Raw genomic sequence first — 17439 nt, 5'->3', positions numbered from 1 at the left:
AGATCCAGGTCTTTAGGCTCCAATGTATGGAAGATCAGGAGGGTTGGAGGCAACCTCACAATGGGGTGCAAGACATTCCAGAGGACAGGTACAATGAAGGCCTTTTCCTGGACCGTGCCAGGTGGCATAATCGGGTTGATGGGGCCTGCAGTGTGCCTCCCCTGTCAGCATGGGTAAAATGTGCCAATCCCAGTGGGATGAGACAGTCCCTCAAGTACAGTTATAAACTATATAACAGTTACCTTTAAATAGGCATGCTGACATACATTTGTATATGTGTGCGTGCGTACACACACATCATGATCTCCATCCTCTGACATCTCAGCTGATTCTCGGGTTTATAACATGATTCTCCCGAACTATTCTGTCCTGAACATATTCCCTGTCTTCACACAACCAACATGTATGTATATACACCAGCGGTGAAATCTACTTACCTTCGCTACCGGTTTGGGTGCACTTCCTCATGGGAACACACGCCCACTATGCGTGCATGCACCACTTCTGCGCATGCGCAGATGGTTAAAAAACGGGACATAATGACATCCCAGCGGGTGGGTGGAGCCTCCCACCGCCGGTGCAACTGGTTCAGTGAGCCGGATAGAACCGGGGGGGGGGGGGGCGGCGGGATTTCACCACTGATATACACATATCTGTGCAGAGGAGATGGCAGGATGAGGCAGAGGAAAGTTTTGTAGGCATGTAGGGTTTTGTTGCTAATTAGGAAAAATGTCTGGGGAATGTAGGAGGCCATGTGCAATTAAGATTAAGAGCCTGATGTAGAACAACGGGAGAAAGAGAATAGAAAAATAGCATGAATCCTGCAGTCATTAACTCAGAAGTGATCTTTTACACAGAAATACACTTCCAGATACACATTAGTACAGATAGATCAAGGTGAAAATAACAGAGAGCTGAATCGCTCCAGGACCCATTTCACTTCCAAAAACTATAATAATGCAGGATCCAGCCAGAAAAACAGACCATCTTGTCAACTCTCCAAAGACACTACATAAATCATTCCCCAGAGCACGGGTGAAATCTTCCTGGTTCGGACCGGATCAGGCGATCCGGTAGCGATTGTGGCAGGTGGTTTGGAGAACCAGTAGCAATGGTGGCGTGAGGCTCCGCCCACCTGCCCGGGTGTTTTTTACCCTCTGCACATGTGCAGAAGGTTTTGTGCATGCGCAGAGAGGGTCTGCATGCACATGTGATGCATGCACATGCACGGCGCACACATTTCCGAACCGGTAAGGAAGGTAAGTAGATTTCACCTTTGCCCCAGAGCAAGGAGGTAACTCCTGGAGCAAGCTTTCCCCTCCAACTCAGTGGTCAGTTGCTATCGGTTCACCCCGGTTTGAGCGAACCGGTAGCAGTGGTGACAAAAGGCTCTGCCCGGATGTCATCAAATACGATCTGCACATGCTCAGAAGCTTCTGTGCATGTGCAGATGGGGCGCGCGCATGAGCAAACTGGTAGCAAAGGTAAGTGAAACCCACCCCTGCTCCAACTACATCACTAAACCTTTCCAGAAGGCTTGCCTTCTGACTGCAAAAATGTTGATTTTAATATTGCAACGATTAAATGAAATTGCAGCCAAGGTGGACAACCTTTAACAAGCTTCGATCCTCCATGGTAATCAAGGGGTTAATATGATAGCATGAGTCAGCCACCTCAGCACTAGGACAGCCAATGTTTCCAAGGCATCAAAAGCAGTTAATTTAGCCAACCACTGCCATTTGCTCCAGAAAAAACAACAACTCCTTCCAATCCATTGGAATGGCCACAGATGGAAAAATCAGAAGGGTATAGTGACCTCTCTGTCTCACCTCCTAAACTGCCAAAGTGGAGCAATTTATTTGGAATATTTTCACTATCTAGCTCATGAAGTGCCAAGTGTCTATAAATAACTTTTCATCAACTGTTTCTTCTTTCTGAACAATCTCTGAACAGAGAGCAATCCATAATGTTAAAAGGGATCCTTTTTTTTTTAAAGAAACAGTTTTTAAGAAACAGTATTGTTTTGTACCTGATGAAAGCATAACCTGGAGAATTCAAATCCTGTTGAAAAGTCTAGCATCTAAGAACTAGCTAGATGTGACCCTACTTAGCCTTTTCAAAATCAATCAAGGTGAACCAGGTGCTGTATTCTGCAATGACATAATGTGTACCAATATAAAAATCCCGTACTTGGAGCAGAATTTCTCCCTTTTTAAACTCTTCAGCCTCTCACACGGTAGCATAATATTTTCATAATATTATTAATATTCTGGGTCTTTTTGTGTTCTCTTTCCTGGGAAAGAATTTGAACACAGAAAGTGATGTGTTTGTTTCCTCTTTGTTATGAGATTAAACAAAATGAAGTTAGATATTAAACTATATTGTGGAAGTTCACCATCATGAGATCTTTAGTACAGGTAGCAAGGCTTATTAAAGATCACGTACAACTCCTTCCTAATCTTATCTGATAGTTAAACTTTCACACATTAGCAGTTCTAAGATTGGCTAGCTGTGTTTCTAAGATAGCCTTTTGTTTTAGAAACACAAGCAATTTTTACCGGTTTAGCGTTAAGTCTCATGGCCAATTTTATAGATTTGATAACTTACCACCATCCTATCAGTTCTGCTCCCTAACCAAACAACTCTTGACAGAGTTTCCACAACTTTTGGGCCTGGTGGATATTTTTGGAATGTTGAGAACATCTGGATTTTCTGGTAAAATACCTGCTGGGAGTTTGAATACTCACCACATAGGCATGTTGGCTACAAAGTACTAATTGATCAAAATCAGTGGTGGGATTCAGCCGATTCAGGCCAGTTCGGGCAAACCTGCCCAGGCACAATCCCGTCCTATATTGCTGTGTTTTTGACGCCGCACACATGCATGGATGGTGCACATGAGCAAATTGCCATGTTGTTTGACGTCGCACGCATGCGGGATAGTGCACACAAGCAAATTGTGTTGTTTGACATCGCACGCTTGTGTGGACAGAGTGCATGAGCAAATTGCAGTGTTTTGTGATGCCATAGGAAACGCATGGATGGTGCACGAGCGAAGCGAGCATGCACGCGCGCTCACATTTCCGGTGCTGGGCGAACTGGTTGTTACAGTATATGAAGCCCACCTTTGATCAAAATGCTACCCACCCTCTACTCTTCTCACCATGCTTTTGCAAGATAGTCTCTCCTATCTCTGCTTATTGTTGCTTTTTGCTCAAAATAATTGGCACATTGAAAAAAGAAATGAACAACCATTTTTGTTTTCATAGTGGGCCCATTTGGCACTCAGAGATATGACTTCAGGAAGCCAACTAAATAAAATTAATTGAATTACTTCATGCCACATGTACAATAATTTTCCCCATTTGTCTCACTAAAATATCAAGACAACTTTTGGTGGAGCACTCAAGCTACATTCAAGACTCCAGACAGCAATATGTGACTGGGGTCTCATGGCTGTTCTAGAGGTCTGCTCAGCAAACCTTGACTTGCTGAGGTTCATCAGGGGTGAAGTTTTGTACTTCATCAAATCAAAGACCCGGTTAGAGCCCCAGTGAATGCACACAACGCATCTTGAAAATCACAGCACTCCAAACTTCTTAAACATCCTAAGAGTTACGTTGTACTTTCCTATTTTCCCATTATAAAAACTGTCACTTTAGCAGCATGAAGTCTCTTTTCCTCTCCCAGGAGGGTTTTGAAAAACTGTATACTGTGAAAGGAAAGACTTGCTTAGGAGAGAGATGGCTTTTTGCCAGTAACAAAAACCTGACTAATTGTGTCTTTCTGAAAATCAGCAGGAAGTAAGGAGAGATGGGGTGAGAGCAATGGATTTGAAGAAGTAAAACAAGCCGTCAGTCTCTGCAGCAGTCTGTGACTGCCCAAGACTGTTACTAAAATCCTGTGCAATCATGAATCAACTATTGTCAATACCTCCTTTATACGACCCTGTAATCCCTTAATTCGTGGTAGTGTCTGGGCAGCTGGATAGAGCTGAGTGTTTACTGGCCAACTGTTATCAACAATGCATAAAAATGCATAAAAATTACTTTTGAAAAGCATTTGGGCAATGCTATGCTTTTAGAAGAATCCTGAATATTTGCAAACATTTATTAATAGGTATATATACCATGAGATATTCAGCGTGCTGAATACCGTTACATCACAACTGGTGTCCAAATAATTTAGTAGTTTATACTGTCAAAACATTTTATCTTGGCTCTCAAAAGCAAAATGAGTTATTGATCTGTTTTTTTTGAACTGCAGATTTTACAGGCTTCCTTCTCTCTTTTTTTGCAAGAGTTCTGGTGGCGCTTCGTGTAAATCCCATTTGCATTCATTTCTGTGAGATTGCTTATTAAAGGGGGGGACAGAAAACTTATTTGTTATGGCCCAATGGGTCACCTCTTTTGCTTGGATAAAGTCTTTAATTCCTATTTCCAAAATACGGCAAGAATTAAAAGCTTCACCTGAAGTTCCAGACCTGGGAAATTATTTCATATCAGGTCCGTTGTTGGCTTATTGGGCCTCTACTCTGCTGATAATTGGCTTTCCATAGTCTTATCAGTAGACATCCTCCATGTGTTTGTTCTGACATATGTTGTTTGTCCTTAGCTCCTATGCTACTGTGAAACCATTCAAGTAGTAGCTAAATGTCTGCGGAGATTCTCAGTCATCCAGGTCATGGTTGTCCCCAATGTGCTTTTTCAAAAGGCAACTGGACTTTGTTTTTCCTTGAAGACATTTCCCTTCTCATCCAAGAAGCTTCTTCAGTTCTGAACAAGTTTCTTGGATGAGAAGCAAAATGTCTTTAAGGAAAAACAAAGTCCAGTTGATCGTTGAAAAAGCACCTTTGGGACATTCAAGTAGTACCATGTTTCCCCGAAAATAAGACACTGTCTTATATTTTTTTTGAACCCTGAAATAAGTGCTAGGCCTTACTGCTCTGCACTCAAAAGCCCAATTGGGCTTATTATCAGGGGACAGGGTGGATTAAAATCAATGATTTTTAAAAAAAAAAAATCAAAAAAATCAGATTTTTTTTATTTAAATCGGTTTTTTTTTTATTTAAATCGGATTTTTTTGATTTAAATCGAATTTATTTTAATAAAAAACTTTTGGGGTAAAAATCTATCGTAAGATAGTTTCCTATTTAAGATACATAAAAAATTTAGTTTATTCAGCATGAAATGGAGCTTAGTTATGTCGCATGAGGCTGTATATTCTGCAACACTGGGACTATCGGTGAGTCAACAGTGGGTCAAAGGAGTAGCAGAGATGACAGTTGCTCTTTAAAAATTATGATTTAAATCGAGTTGATTTAAATCAAGCCTTTTTACTAGTGATTTAAATCATGATTTAAATTGTGATTTAAATCAACTCAATTTAAATCAAATCCACCCTGTCAGGGGATATCATATTTTGGGGAAAACAGGGTAGTTCTAACCAACGGTCGGTTTCCAATATTCTTACCACTGATTCGCCATGTGCGTGCACGCTCACTTCACGTGCACCTTCTGCACATGTACCCAGCCTTCCGCACATGCACCCGGCCTCGAAATCGTGCCTAAATAGGACAGCATAGAGGCGTGGCAGGTAGGCGAACACACCACGATGTACACTACCGGTTCGCCTGAACCAGTACGAACCGGCTGAATACCACTTCTGGTTATAACCGATTGGGGGTGTGGAGGGAAGAAGGAGGTTTCCTTTTACCACTTGCTGTAATCTCAAGAACTATTAGCCTGCTGCCTCGGCGGTTATAAATATTTAATGGGTATTAAATGAAAAGATGCATTGAACCTCTGACGGTATGTGGTTTGCCTTCATTTGCCTTGAGTCTGGGAACCGCTTCGAGCGTGCTATTTTTGAAAGAGGAAACAAATGTGCTGGTGGAGAAATTGTTTTGTCAGATTAAATTAGGATCATAGCCTTGGAAAGAGTTCTTTTAGGTTGTTGAACCCAACTCCGCTCAAACAGAAATTCTTATTAAAGGGTCCAGAATAGATGGCTCTCTAGCCTCCGTTTGAATGTACCCAATGAAGGGAACCCTGGGAATTTGGTTCCACTTTCAAATCAATCTTATCCTAAGAGTTCATCTAAAACGCGGCTCCTTGTAATGTCAACCTATTAATCTGTGTCTTGCTTGCTAGTACAGCAGAGACGAGCTGTCTCTGTAAAACACCACTTCAGTAGCTGAAAAATGCTGTTATAACCTCACTTAGGTGTCTTGGTGCAAGGCTTAACATAATCACTATTTTGTCTCCGCGAGAAACTTAGTGTTTGCCCTTGATTATGCTTATTGCCATTCTTTGCACCGTTCTGGTTTTAGGTTAGAAACCTAGAGTGCAGTGACAAGAAACGGACAGATTGCTACAGGAAAAAATAGAAAGGTTCATAACTTTGGCCCTAAATTATGTGGTGGAATAAGAGAGAATTTAGAGTGAAAGTATCTTTACAAGAGGTTTTTCCACACTCACATGCACACACTGTTTTTCTCACACAAACACACATATAATTGGGGATGGGGTGTGTAGTCTTCCCTATCTTCAGTTATTGCACAACCAAACCATATCACCTTGCATCAGTGGTGAAATCCAATTTTTTTTACTACCGGTTCTGTGGGTGTGGCTTGGTGGGCATGGTGTGGCTTGGTGGGCGTGGCAGGGGAAGGATACTGCAAAATCTCCATTCCCACCCCATTCCAGGGAAAGGATACTGCAAAATCTCCATTCCCATCCCACTCTGGGGCCAGCCAGAGGTGGTATTTGCCGGTTCTCCGAACTACTCAAAATTTCTGCTACTGGTTCTCCAGAACCTGCTGGATTTCACCCCTGCCTTACATCGGTACCAATAAGCTTGAGAAGTTGGTTAAAGAATGTAAATGCAAAGGAATAAACCTCTTTAAGGTGCATTTGTTGAGTCTACTTCAAAAAGAGAAGACATATATTGACTTTTTTTGGAAAATGATGTCATAAAAATAGGAATGGTAGGGAAAAAAATTGAGAAATTTCAATGACCTTGGCTTGGTCTAATCCTGAGGAAGAGCATGCTACACTACTGTACATTTGTGATGCAGATCTCATTCTTCTCTTAGAAAAGCCAAGGTTAGAACACCCGACTATATCGTGAATTCTACACATTAACTATACAATATGTGAATAAGTGCATTCTTCTATCAATCCAAATGCACAGCATATAACTTCCCAGGAGATTACAGGTTTTAGTACTGCAAGAATCAGCTTCTTACTGGGAAATTAAACTTACATCCACTCTGCCCTGGTTTTAGAGGGTTTGTTGAAGTGTAGGAGAAAGACAGGTAGAGTCTGGGGGTGGAGTCAAGAGAGGTATCAGCCTGGCATTCTTACATTTGTACAAATAGACCATAAATCAGGGGTGTCAAACTCAAGGCCTGGGGGTTGGATCAGCCCACGGGGTTTTAGATCTGGCCCGCGGGGCTGCCCTGGAAACAGCGAAGAACCGGCCCGTGGTGCCTCTGCCAGTGAAAACAGAGCTTGGGAAGGCCATGCATAGCCCTCCCAGACTCCATTTTTGGCCACAACAGCCTTCTGCAGCCCTCTGCCAGTGAAAATGGAGCTCGGGGAGACACGTGGACCGCCCCCCCTCCCAAGCTCCGTTTTCACTGGCAGAGGGCTGCAGGAGACCATCACAGCCAAAAATGAAGCTCAGGAGCCTGTTTTTGCTGGCAGAGCACTCAAGCCACCACAGCCCCCCCCCCAACACGAGTGATGTCAAGCTGGCCACGCCCTCCCATTCCCTCCAAGGTCAAATACAATCCTAAAGCAGCCCTCAATGAAATTGAGTTTGACACCCCTGGTCTAAGTTCAACCCCTCTTGAATTTCATTAACTCTTATCTAGCGTCAATTTAGTTCTGAGCGTAACATGACAAGATGCTTATGTATAGGCATGAGCAATATATCATCTTAATTGGAACTTAATGTACCTGTTCTGCCCCAGCTACGGATCCCAAAGAATGTAGCACACACAAACTTTGAACAAAACTCAGTTTACTTCAAACACAGTCTTTTGCAAATGCAGGCTGTTAATAATACGTTCTTAACAACCTACCAGAAATTCCACAGATAAGATAGAGCCTTACAAGAGTTGGCAGAAAGCCCAGAAGCCAGATTTGCAGAGAAAATCCAAACTCAATGATCAACGAACGAACATTGTTTCCTGCAGCTTTTTACAAGCTGTGTGCAAACTTAAATAGGCTAAGGGAGTGGCCAATTAACCCCAAGCCTTACTCTCGAGGAGACCCCCTCCTGAGTAACCACTCCTGCCTTTTGGCAGCTCTGCGTGCTCGTGCATTCAGAAGAGGCTCCTCCACTTCATCCTCTTCACTTAAAGGAGCCTCTGGAGGTTCTGAAGGCCCTGGTTGAATTCCTGCCTCTGGCACTACATCTTCTTCAGCCTCCTCGCTGTCCGACTCGAGTGCTGGCTGCACAGGCTGCTGGTGCGACACCACACCAGCCTCCTCGTCGTCGGGATCATCAACAATCCGTGCAGGCCGCTGGCGGGCCACAACAGCACCTGAGAAGAAGTCCCCATGAAAGAGTGTTCCTCCATTTAAAACAAGGACCTCACTCCCTCTTTGCACACTGTTGTGGCCCACAGCCGCTAGCAGAGCTGGCGGCAGATTCAGACGATGAGGAGGTTGGGGAGGAACATGGGCCAGTTCTGGAGTCTGGGGAAGGCTCTGATGGATGCTCTGCGTCGGATGCAGAGATAGAGCCAGGGCCAGCCACCAGAGAGGCACCTGCGTTTGGAGGCTGAGATGAGTGAGGAGGAAGAATAGCTGGGGCCAGTTCCAGATGCACGTATACAAGGAGCAGTTAGGAGAGGTGAACAATAGAGAACAAGGAGTCGACTCGAGAAGCAAAGCATACGTGGATGCTGAATGGACCCTCCCTGGCTGGGGAATAAATAGAAGGAAAGGGGAATCGTTGTCATAGGAGACAACAGTTCGTATTTCTGAAGAGTTTCGTGCCACAAAGACTGCTTGCCAGAACTTAATTTGCAGCCTTTCGTCTGGGAGCTCTATCGCAAGGAGCTGATAAGATCTGTTACTGCAGTTAACTCCTTGAAGGACTATTGCCTGGACTTTTCGGTGGGTGAATGCAATTAATTTACAAGAGGTAAATTTACAAGAGGTAAATTTTCGTGACAAGGAGTCTGTTTCTTGCTTCTGCTAAGGCTGGGCCAGAACAGCACACAGTGCATCATAAGGAATTATGGATGACAATTTATAAACACTAAAGCTAAAAGAAGTGTTCAATATCAGAGCAAAAATAGGATGGTTGGATAGGTTATTAAACAATAAGCTCCTTACTTATTCCATTCCCCACCAACCCAATATTTGCAAATAGACATGCAGAGCTCACTAGGAATAATGAAGAGAGATGGCTGTTTCCCCCAATACCCTTAATTTCTAGTCACTTAAAGATGATGGGAAGCAGAAGTCTACAGTATTTATGCAAACTGTCAGTGGCTCTTGAAAAACCTGCATATTTTTGCTTGATTTAGTGTGCCATGTATAACAATGCCAACAATGTAAGTGAGACACCTAAATTCTTTCATTAAGCAGTAATTCAGTATCATGGATATTAAGTATAAGACTACCATAAATGGAAATGATTTCCCCAGTAAAGCATTCTGGCCCATTTGGGTGTATATACATGGACTTGCAACATAATCTTTCAATATGGCATTGGCATTAGCTTTGTGAGCAGACTAAACTTCTCAAGGACTTTTTCCATACTGAAGACAAAAACTGATGCTTTGGGGAAACAATGATGGATATGATCAGCGTATATAAAAAGTTGTGTGAAAGTGCAAGCGTGTGACCCAAGAAATCACTACTATAAGAAGCTCTGTGTAATTATTTATGTCATTGAGTCACAATGCACATAGTACTTAAGATCTATAGGCTATGGTGATAGTACTAATTGTTGTACTACTAGTAGTAGTAACTGTAGTAGTTATCATAGCGGCATCAGGAGCAATAATAAAAATGACCTTAATGGCAAATGTTTTGGATTTATTGCTGTAGAAAAATAATTTGGCCTAGAAACAGACAGTAGTTGTTAGAGTGGACAGGGTTAAACTGTTGCTGTATCAGCCATGCTTGCTATCGAAATATAGCAGGGGTAAAATGCTCCCGGTTCAGACTGGATCACCCGATCCAGTAGCGATGGCGGTGGGTTGTTCGGAGAACTGATAGCAAAAATCCCTGCGTCCCCCGTCCCCCCCCTCCCCAAATGCCCAGCTAAGCTGCACGATCATCAGAGGCTTTTTTTTTACTTTTAAAAGCATTTTTCTATAACTAAAAAGTAAAAAAAAAGCCTCTGATGATCATGCGGCTCAGCTAGGATCGTCAGAGACTTTTAAAAGCATTTTTTCTATAACCTCTTGGGCCGAAGAGGCTGTAGAAAAAAAAATGCCTTTAAAAGCCTCTGGCAATCCCAGCTGAGTTGCCTGATCGTCAGAGGCTTCTAAAACCATTTTTTTCTGCAACCTCTTAAGGTTGTAGAAAAAATACTTTTAAAAGTTAAAAAAAAAAAAAAAAGTTGGCCATGCCCACCCAGTCACATTACCCCCCCACACACACACACACCAAGCCACACCCACAGAACCGGAAGTAACAAATTTTAGATTTCACCCCTGAAATATAGGTATTTGGCTTATTGACACCTGACAAAATGGTGTGTGTGGATTTTTCCTGTCACACAAAACAAGAAATTAAAATCAGGAAAGGGAAAGGAGGGTTCAGAAACCCATTTTCATATGCTACCTGATGGCTCTACAGGAGATATTCATAAATCAAAATAGAGGTAATCCTCAACTTACAACAATTCACTTAATGACTGTTCTAAGTTATAACATTACTGAAAAAAGTGCCTTATGACCACTTTTCACACTTACGACCGTTGCAGCATCCCCATCTTGGTCACATGATTTGCATTTGGTTGCTTGAAAACTGGTTCATATTTATGACGGTTGCAGTGTCCCAAAGTCATGTGGTCATCTTTTGCAAACTTCTGGCAAGCAAAATTCATAGGGAAGCCAGATTCACTTAACAACCAGGTTACTAATTTAACAACTACAGTGATTCACTTAACAAATGTGGCAAGAAAAGTCATAAAATGGGGCAAAACTCACTTAACAAATTGCTCACTTAGCAACATAAACTCTGGGCTCAATTGTGGTCATAAGTTGAGGACTACCTGTAGCTTCTTTTTCCTACAAAGGCTCTGAAAATGTGGTGCTCAGGACTCTTGTTAATTTTTGGAGCTACTCTGGTTGATTTTTAAGAGAGCACTTCATTCATTCTGTCCCTGCAATGACTTCACTTAAACTTTTCATTGTCTTGTATTGAAGGTTGAGAGAAGATGCTGCCTTTGCCTTTTACAAGTGGGCTACAATACTATTCTCTCTCTTTTTCTATAAATTTGTTACTGCTTTTCTTTGAGAAGTTGCTGCATTCATTTGTGAAATAATTTGTGAAGTCCTTTGGGGTCTCATGAATTGTTCCCAAATCTTTTTAATTATTGTTGTATAAGTACAACGAACGTAGTCTCAACTTACGATCACTATTGGGGCTGAAATCTTGATCTTTGAGCAAAGTAGTCATTAAGAGAGACGCCCATGTGACTGCTTCTCCAATGACCCTGATCCTGGTACTCTCAGTTGTAGTCATTTAGCAATCTTGTGGGTCATTAAGTGGAGAGAGTTCCAGGTAAGGGTGCCTCAGGAAGGTGGGGAAAACCATAGGAAGCACCATTCATTCAGGAGCTGAAAATACTGAAATACAAACAGGATTTTCAGCCATTGACTGGAGAGACACTCATGAGTGGCCGTCACCGGGCAGTGGTGAAATCTGAACCGGTTTGCCACTGGTTTGCTGGCTACACATGCGCGCTGCGCACCAAATGCACGGTGCATGCACAGCATGCGCCAAAAGCATGCTGCACACGCATGTGCACCAAACACACACTTTGCACGGAAAAAGAAGACTTCACTAGATAAGTAGAACAGCGAGGGGGGAACAGCTGTGTTGCGCAATTTAGCTTCACTAGAAAGCAGGATTTCCTGCTTTCTAGCGATCTGATTGTTGGAAATACCAGTTCAGATGAACCGGTAGCTTTTTTTTTACTACCAGTTCGCCCGAACCAGTAGTTTTTATCACTACCGGTTCTCCCGAACCGGGGTAAACTGGTAGCATTTCATCCCTGTCACTGGGCCTCCTTCACCCATCTGAGGCACCACGCACTTCTTACCATACCGTCTCTCCACTCTCTGCTTGGATTTTGGCTGCCTGTTGAAGAAATTCAAGTGCCTTCCGTGCACAAAAAGGAACTCCTTTGGCAGGATACAGGAATGGACCTGAAGTCTTCAGGTTTTCAGCTCTGTTTCTGCAGCCTGCCAAAGGAATTCAGCTGCCTTCGGCAGGCAGCTCTTTCAGGCAGCCCCCAGTGGTGAAAGGGCAGACAGGCAGCAGCAGTTTTCAACATACCCTGCCAGCTTTCCCATTGACTTGTTCTAGATCAAGGACTGCCTATAATTTTGCTGTTGTGAAGAGGTTCTTGTGGGTGGATGGATGGATTTATTCATTTATTTAGGCAGGCCTCAGATGCTAACAGAAGTTGGCTTTATTTACATACTCTGTGGGTGAACTTCTGCAGGCTGTGCTGTTGTTTTGGGGGTTTTTGGTTTCCCACTGTCACCATGAGCCATCCCCCTTGAGAAAGCAAACAAGACAGTGAGAATTTCTTAAAGTTGTACAACTGTTATGGTAGGTCTCTGTATGTCGGCTTCAGGGTTCATGTGTCTTAGCAGTGCAGTTGCCAAAATATTTCCTCAGGAGGCCTGTTAATAGGCCCGGGATTACATAAATTCAATACTCCGGGTTCCCTCTTTCCAAAATAGACTACAAATTAACACTGTGGCTGGAGCAGTGCCTAAAAGCTTGGAAATGTTTTTATAATACAGCTTTAATCATAAGTCATGGGTCCTTTAAGATGTCAACTGGCCCCAAACAAATGGAAAAAACGAATGATTCAGTATCAGTTACATTGATACAGACTGCAGTTGCCCTTTTAGTCATAACTATAATTCTGCATTCAGTCTACAGGTACTCCTGGACTTACGACCGCAATTGAGCCCAAAATATCTGTTGCTAAGTGAGACAATGGTTAAATGAGTTTTGCCTCATTTTACGACCGTTCTTGCCACAGTTGTTTCCTATTGAAGATAGATTTAATATTGAATAGAATAGAACAGTGATGACTAATCTTTTTGTTGTCATGTGCGAAAAAGTGCGTGCGCAAGAACATGTGTGCGTGCCTGCACTCATAATGTAATGCCCACATGACACCCATCCCCTGTGCGACACCCACCCCCTGTGCATGTGCACACAAACCCCCCCCCCCCGCCCCGTTTTGGGCCTAGTAGGCCTCCCTGGGACCAAAAATGGGCTACGGGGGGGCGGGTTGCCTCACTCCGCAATGGCCCATTTTGGGCCTAACAGGCCTCCCTGCAGCCTCCTGGGACCAAAAATGGGCCATGGCCCGTTTTTGGTCCCAGGAGACTACAGGGAGGCCTGCTAGGCCCAAAATGCGGGGGGCGGGGGCACCGCACACACACCCGTGCACGCTCTCCCTGCACACGCGACCCCCCCAGGCATGTGCGCAGATCTCCCACAGGCGCCCTGTGCATGCATGGCAGAGACCCGAAAATCAGCTGGCCGGCAGGAGGCACGCATGCTAGTGTGCCCGCAGAGAGGGCTCCGCATGCCACCTGTGGCATGGCATGCCATAGGTTCGCCATCACGGGAATAGAATAACAGAGTTGGAAGGGACCTTGGAGGTCTTCTAGTCCAACCCCCTGCTTAGGCAGGAAACCCTATAGCATTTCAGATAAATGGTTATCCAATCTCTTCTTAAAAACTTCCCGTGTTGGAGCATTTATATTGATTAGTCCAGATGACAGCACAGAAAGATAAAAAGACTTTCTGCCTCCAGCCCCCATTGACAAGATTACTGAATATCATTATGGCTAGACATGAAGGTTTAGAACTTAGTTTCTCTTCTCTTTGTGCTCAAGCTAACCCTGTTAATATCAGCCTGCATGAGACTGAAAAGAGGCTGTATTGGTTGGAAGATGGTGAGAAGTCGCTCAATAGATTCTCAGCACAGTTAACTACAGGTAGTCCTCGACTTATGACCACAGTCGAGCCCAAAATTTCTGTGGCTAAGTGAGACATTTGCTACGTGAGTTTTGGCCCTTTTTATGACCTTTCTTGACACAGTTGTTAAGTGAATCACTGCAGTTGTTAAAGTTAGTAACTTGGTTATTAAATGAATCTGACTCCCGATTGACTTTGCTTGTCAGAAGGTCACAGAAGGCTATTACATGACCCCAAGACACTGCAACCGTCATAAATATGAGTCAGTTGCCAAGCGCTGAATTTTGATGACATGACCACAGAGATGCCACAGTGATCATAAGTGAAAAACCATCACAAGTCACTTTTTTCAGTCCTTTTGTAATTTCAAACGGTCACTAAACAAACTGTTGTAAATTCAATGATTACCTGTATGACCATATAGAAACCTGATTTCCTAGGTCAAATATGGTTCTCCTGCTCATTTCAGACTCCTTTGCAAAAGTTCATTAAATTCTTTAATAAGATCTATCTTTTGCTTGCAATCTGCTTTTGGGATTAAAAAAAAAAAGGAAGAAAGAAGAGGACGTCAGATTGGAATGGGTACCCCATTTGTATTAATGCTCCCAAAAATGTATTCTTGACACTATTTTTTTTATTTTTCATTAGTATTTTCCCACAAATGCAGAGTTCACTTTTTTGAGATCAATCAAACGGTAGTACCGTGTTTCCCCGAAAATAAGACCTTGCCTTATATTTTTTTGAACCCCGAAATAAGCGCTTGGCCTTATTTTCAAGGAGGTCTTATTATTTTGGGGTGCTTGGAGCAAAATGGGGCTCCTCTTGCTGACTTACCTGATTTCCAGCTCTGACTCCCTAACCCTAACCAGAGGAAATGGCGGGGACCAGCTGCTCCTGCGGTTAAATATTTTCAGGGAGGACTTATTTTCGGGGAAGGGCTTATTATCCAGGGTGGTCTTATTTTCGGGGAAACATGGTAATAATAAAAGCACATCTGTGTCTTTTCTAGATTATATTTAAAATGTCTACCTGGAAGGATCATTTCAAGAAGAGTTCAGCTTGGGACAGCCATTTTACTGAAATACATTTTTGGAAGCTGACATAACTTGAGTAGATCTTGCTGCTCAAACTGAGGTCGGGGCAAATCTCTCAGTTTGTTGACCATGTCTGCCAAGTGAATAAATTACTTTATACATGTAACTGTGGAGGCCAAGGTGTGTCTAAAGCAGTGTTATTCAACCTTGGCAACTTTAAGAAGTGTGGACTTCAGCTCCAAGAATTCCCCAACCAGCTCATGCTGCCTGGAGAATTCTGAGAGTTAAAGTCCACACATCTTAAAGTTTCCAAGGTTGAATAACCACAAAAGTGTGTTGTGTTTTCAATGAAGGACTTGGCATTTTGGGGACTGAAATGCGGTACATGAGAGGGGCAGTTGGAATTTTGAAACCGGGTGGTTAGTACCTTTTCGGGGGTCCATTAGAATTGGATGGTAATTAAGCAACTAGTCATATATATTATATCTGTACAGTCTGGGGTGTAATGGGACCAAGAAGCAACTCCTTAAACAGAAACTTCATATCAAGCTGACATGAAAAAAAGTTGAGCTGCTTTAATAAGATGGTTTCCTTACCTAATGTCCTGTAACAATTCTATAACTTTTGGTTGTGATCTTGTACTCCAAACTGGAAATAAATGTTTTCAGCCAGGCTATCCAGTTTCTGTATATTTATGAATTGCAGGAAAGGGCAGTTATGAGGTGGTAGTGATGATGAAGGAGAAGAATTGGAGGAAAGGGTGTTTTAGTATTTCTTCTTACATAATAATAGGGGTTGCTTTTCAAGTAAATAAGCACAAATAAAACGTTTGTTTATTATTCAACTTCTATGCTGCCCGTTTCGCTGAGGCGGCTTACAATTTAAAAACCATATAAAACATTAAAGCAATTTAAATACATTTAAAATTCAGTTATATTTCTGTATGATATTCAGATGTCAACCAGATTTACAGTATTACCAGGAAGAATACAATAAATGTAGTTGAGTCACCATTAGGCAGCTATTAACTCCACTTACATAATGTACATAATAACACCTCTAATGTGTGTTGTTATTTCGGTAATAGCAGTCTAGCACTCTTTCTATCAGATAAATCATCATCTCATCCTTTATTTGGAGAGTTTAACACAAGATAGAAGAGAATGGAAAAGAGAACACACACAAAAATGTGTAGTACACTTTTCTCTGAAACTATTTATTTAATCATATTTCCAGCTTGTTGTTTTTGTTTTGTTTTGTTTTAACACTTCAATGCAATGCAAGACTTTTGTTAGATGTTCCCTGCTGCGGCTATATGCTTTTATGCTTACCTTATAACAGAAGGTGTGTGTTTTGGGGGTGGGGGAATTGCTGAGTCATTCTTTGCTGGGATTTAAAAAAAATAAAAATCCACTCTACCTGTGTTCAAAAATGAGCTGGGGAAATTCCTCTGTCCCTTAACAGCGGTGTGTTTTCTTTGATTTGCTTTTTCTAGATCGTAAAGTCCAAACCAGAAAGACCATCTCTGACGCCTTTAATGCTGCAGCCGAGACTGTCAGATGGAATTCCTCGGTTTAGCATCCATTTAACAGATAGTTTGGGTCCCAAGGAGATGGAGTTAGCAGATGAAATCTCCTTCCTAAGCAGTGCTGCGTTCTTCACCAGGTTAGTGTCTCTTCTTTCTGCATCAGAGGCAAGCTTAGTATCCAGATCACCTTCGTGGGAGCGTTATTGTGTTTGTGGGTACACAAAGCCGCAGCTTAAAAGCACTGCAGCAGAATGCCAAGTGCTGTAAGAAATCTTAACTGCTGAGCAGCCAGCCATGGCTACCTTCAATTAGACACTCGTTTTGTTTATTATTAATAGCAAAGCACTGTTTTTGCTTACATGCATGCCAACAACTCTGCAATGCTAACAGAACTATTAGAAATCATTCCAGAAGATGTCTGTGATTTTTTTTGGTTGTGCTTCAAGTTAAAGATCTTCAGGAAAAATTAGAGCAGTTAATAACGCACCGCAACCATGTCTGTGACAAATTAGATTTAGTGAAATAGATAATAATTCTTTTCGGCATTAGTGTTAGTAACTCGAGTAAATTAAAGGAATGCTTCCGTTTGTTAGATGTGTTCTTAATGAAACAAGATGATACTGGAAGGTGCTCTTATCTTGGCTCTGTTTCAGTACTTATAATGTGAGAT

The 17439-nt window shown here is 42.4% G+C and overlaps 1 protein-coding gene across 4 annotated transcripts in view; it reads left to right on the top strand.

Moving 5' to 3' along the window:
* Nucleotides 1–17439, top strand: part of FAM13A (family with sequence similarity 13 member A) — a 150938-nt gene that overhangs the window by 46867 nt on the left and 86632 nt on the right. For all 4 annotated transcript variants that reach the window (XM_087875130.1, XM_060686961.2, XM_060686962.2 and 1 more), the window contains exon 7: nt 16737–16906. In XM_087875130.1, coding sequence (XP_087731256.1) covers nt 16737–16906 — 170 coding nt within the window. The remainder of the gene's footprint in view (nt 1–16736; nt 16907–17439) is intronic.

Source organism: Pantherophis guttatus, chromosome 8 (assembly GCF_059756535.1).
Source record: "Pantherophis guttatus breed Tessera chromosome 8, ASM5975653v1, whole genome shotgun sequence".
Lineage (NCBI taxonomy): Eukaryota > Metazoa > Chordata > Lepidosauria > Squamata > Colubridae > Pantherophis > Pantherophis guttatus.
Note: the sequence above shows the minus strand (reverse complement) of the source record. Positions and strands in the feature narration are given on the sequence as shown.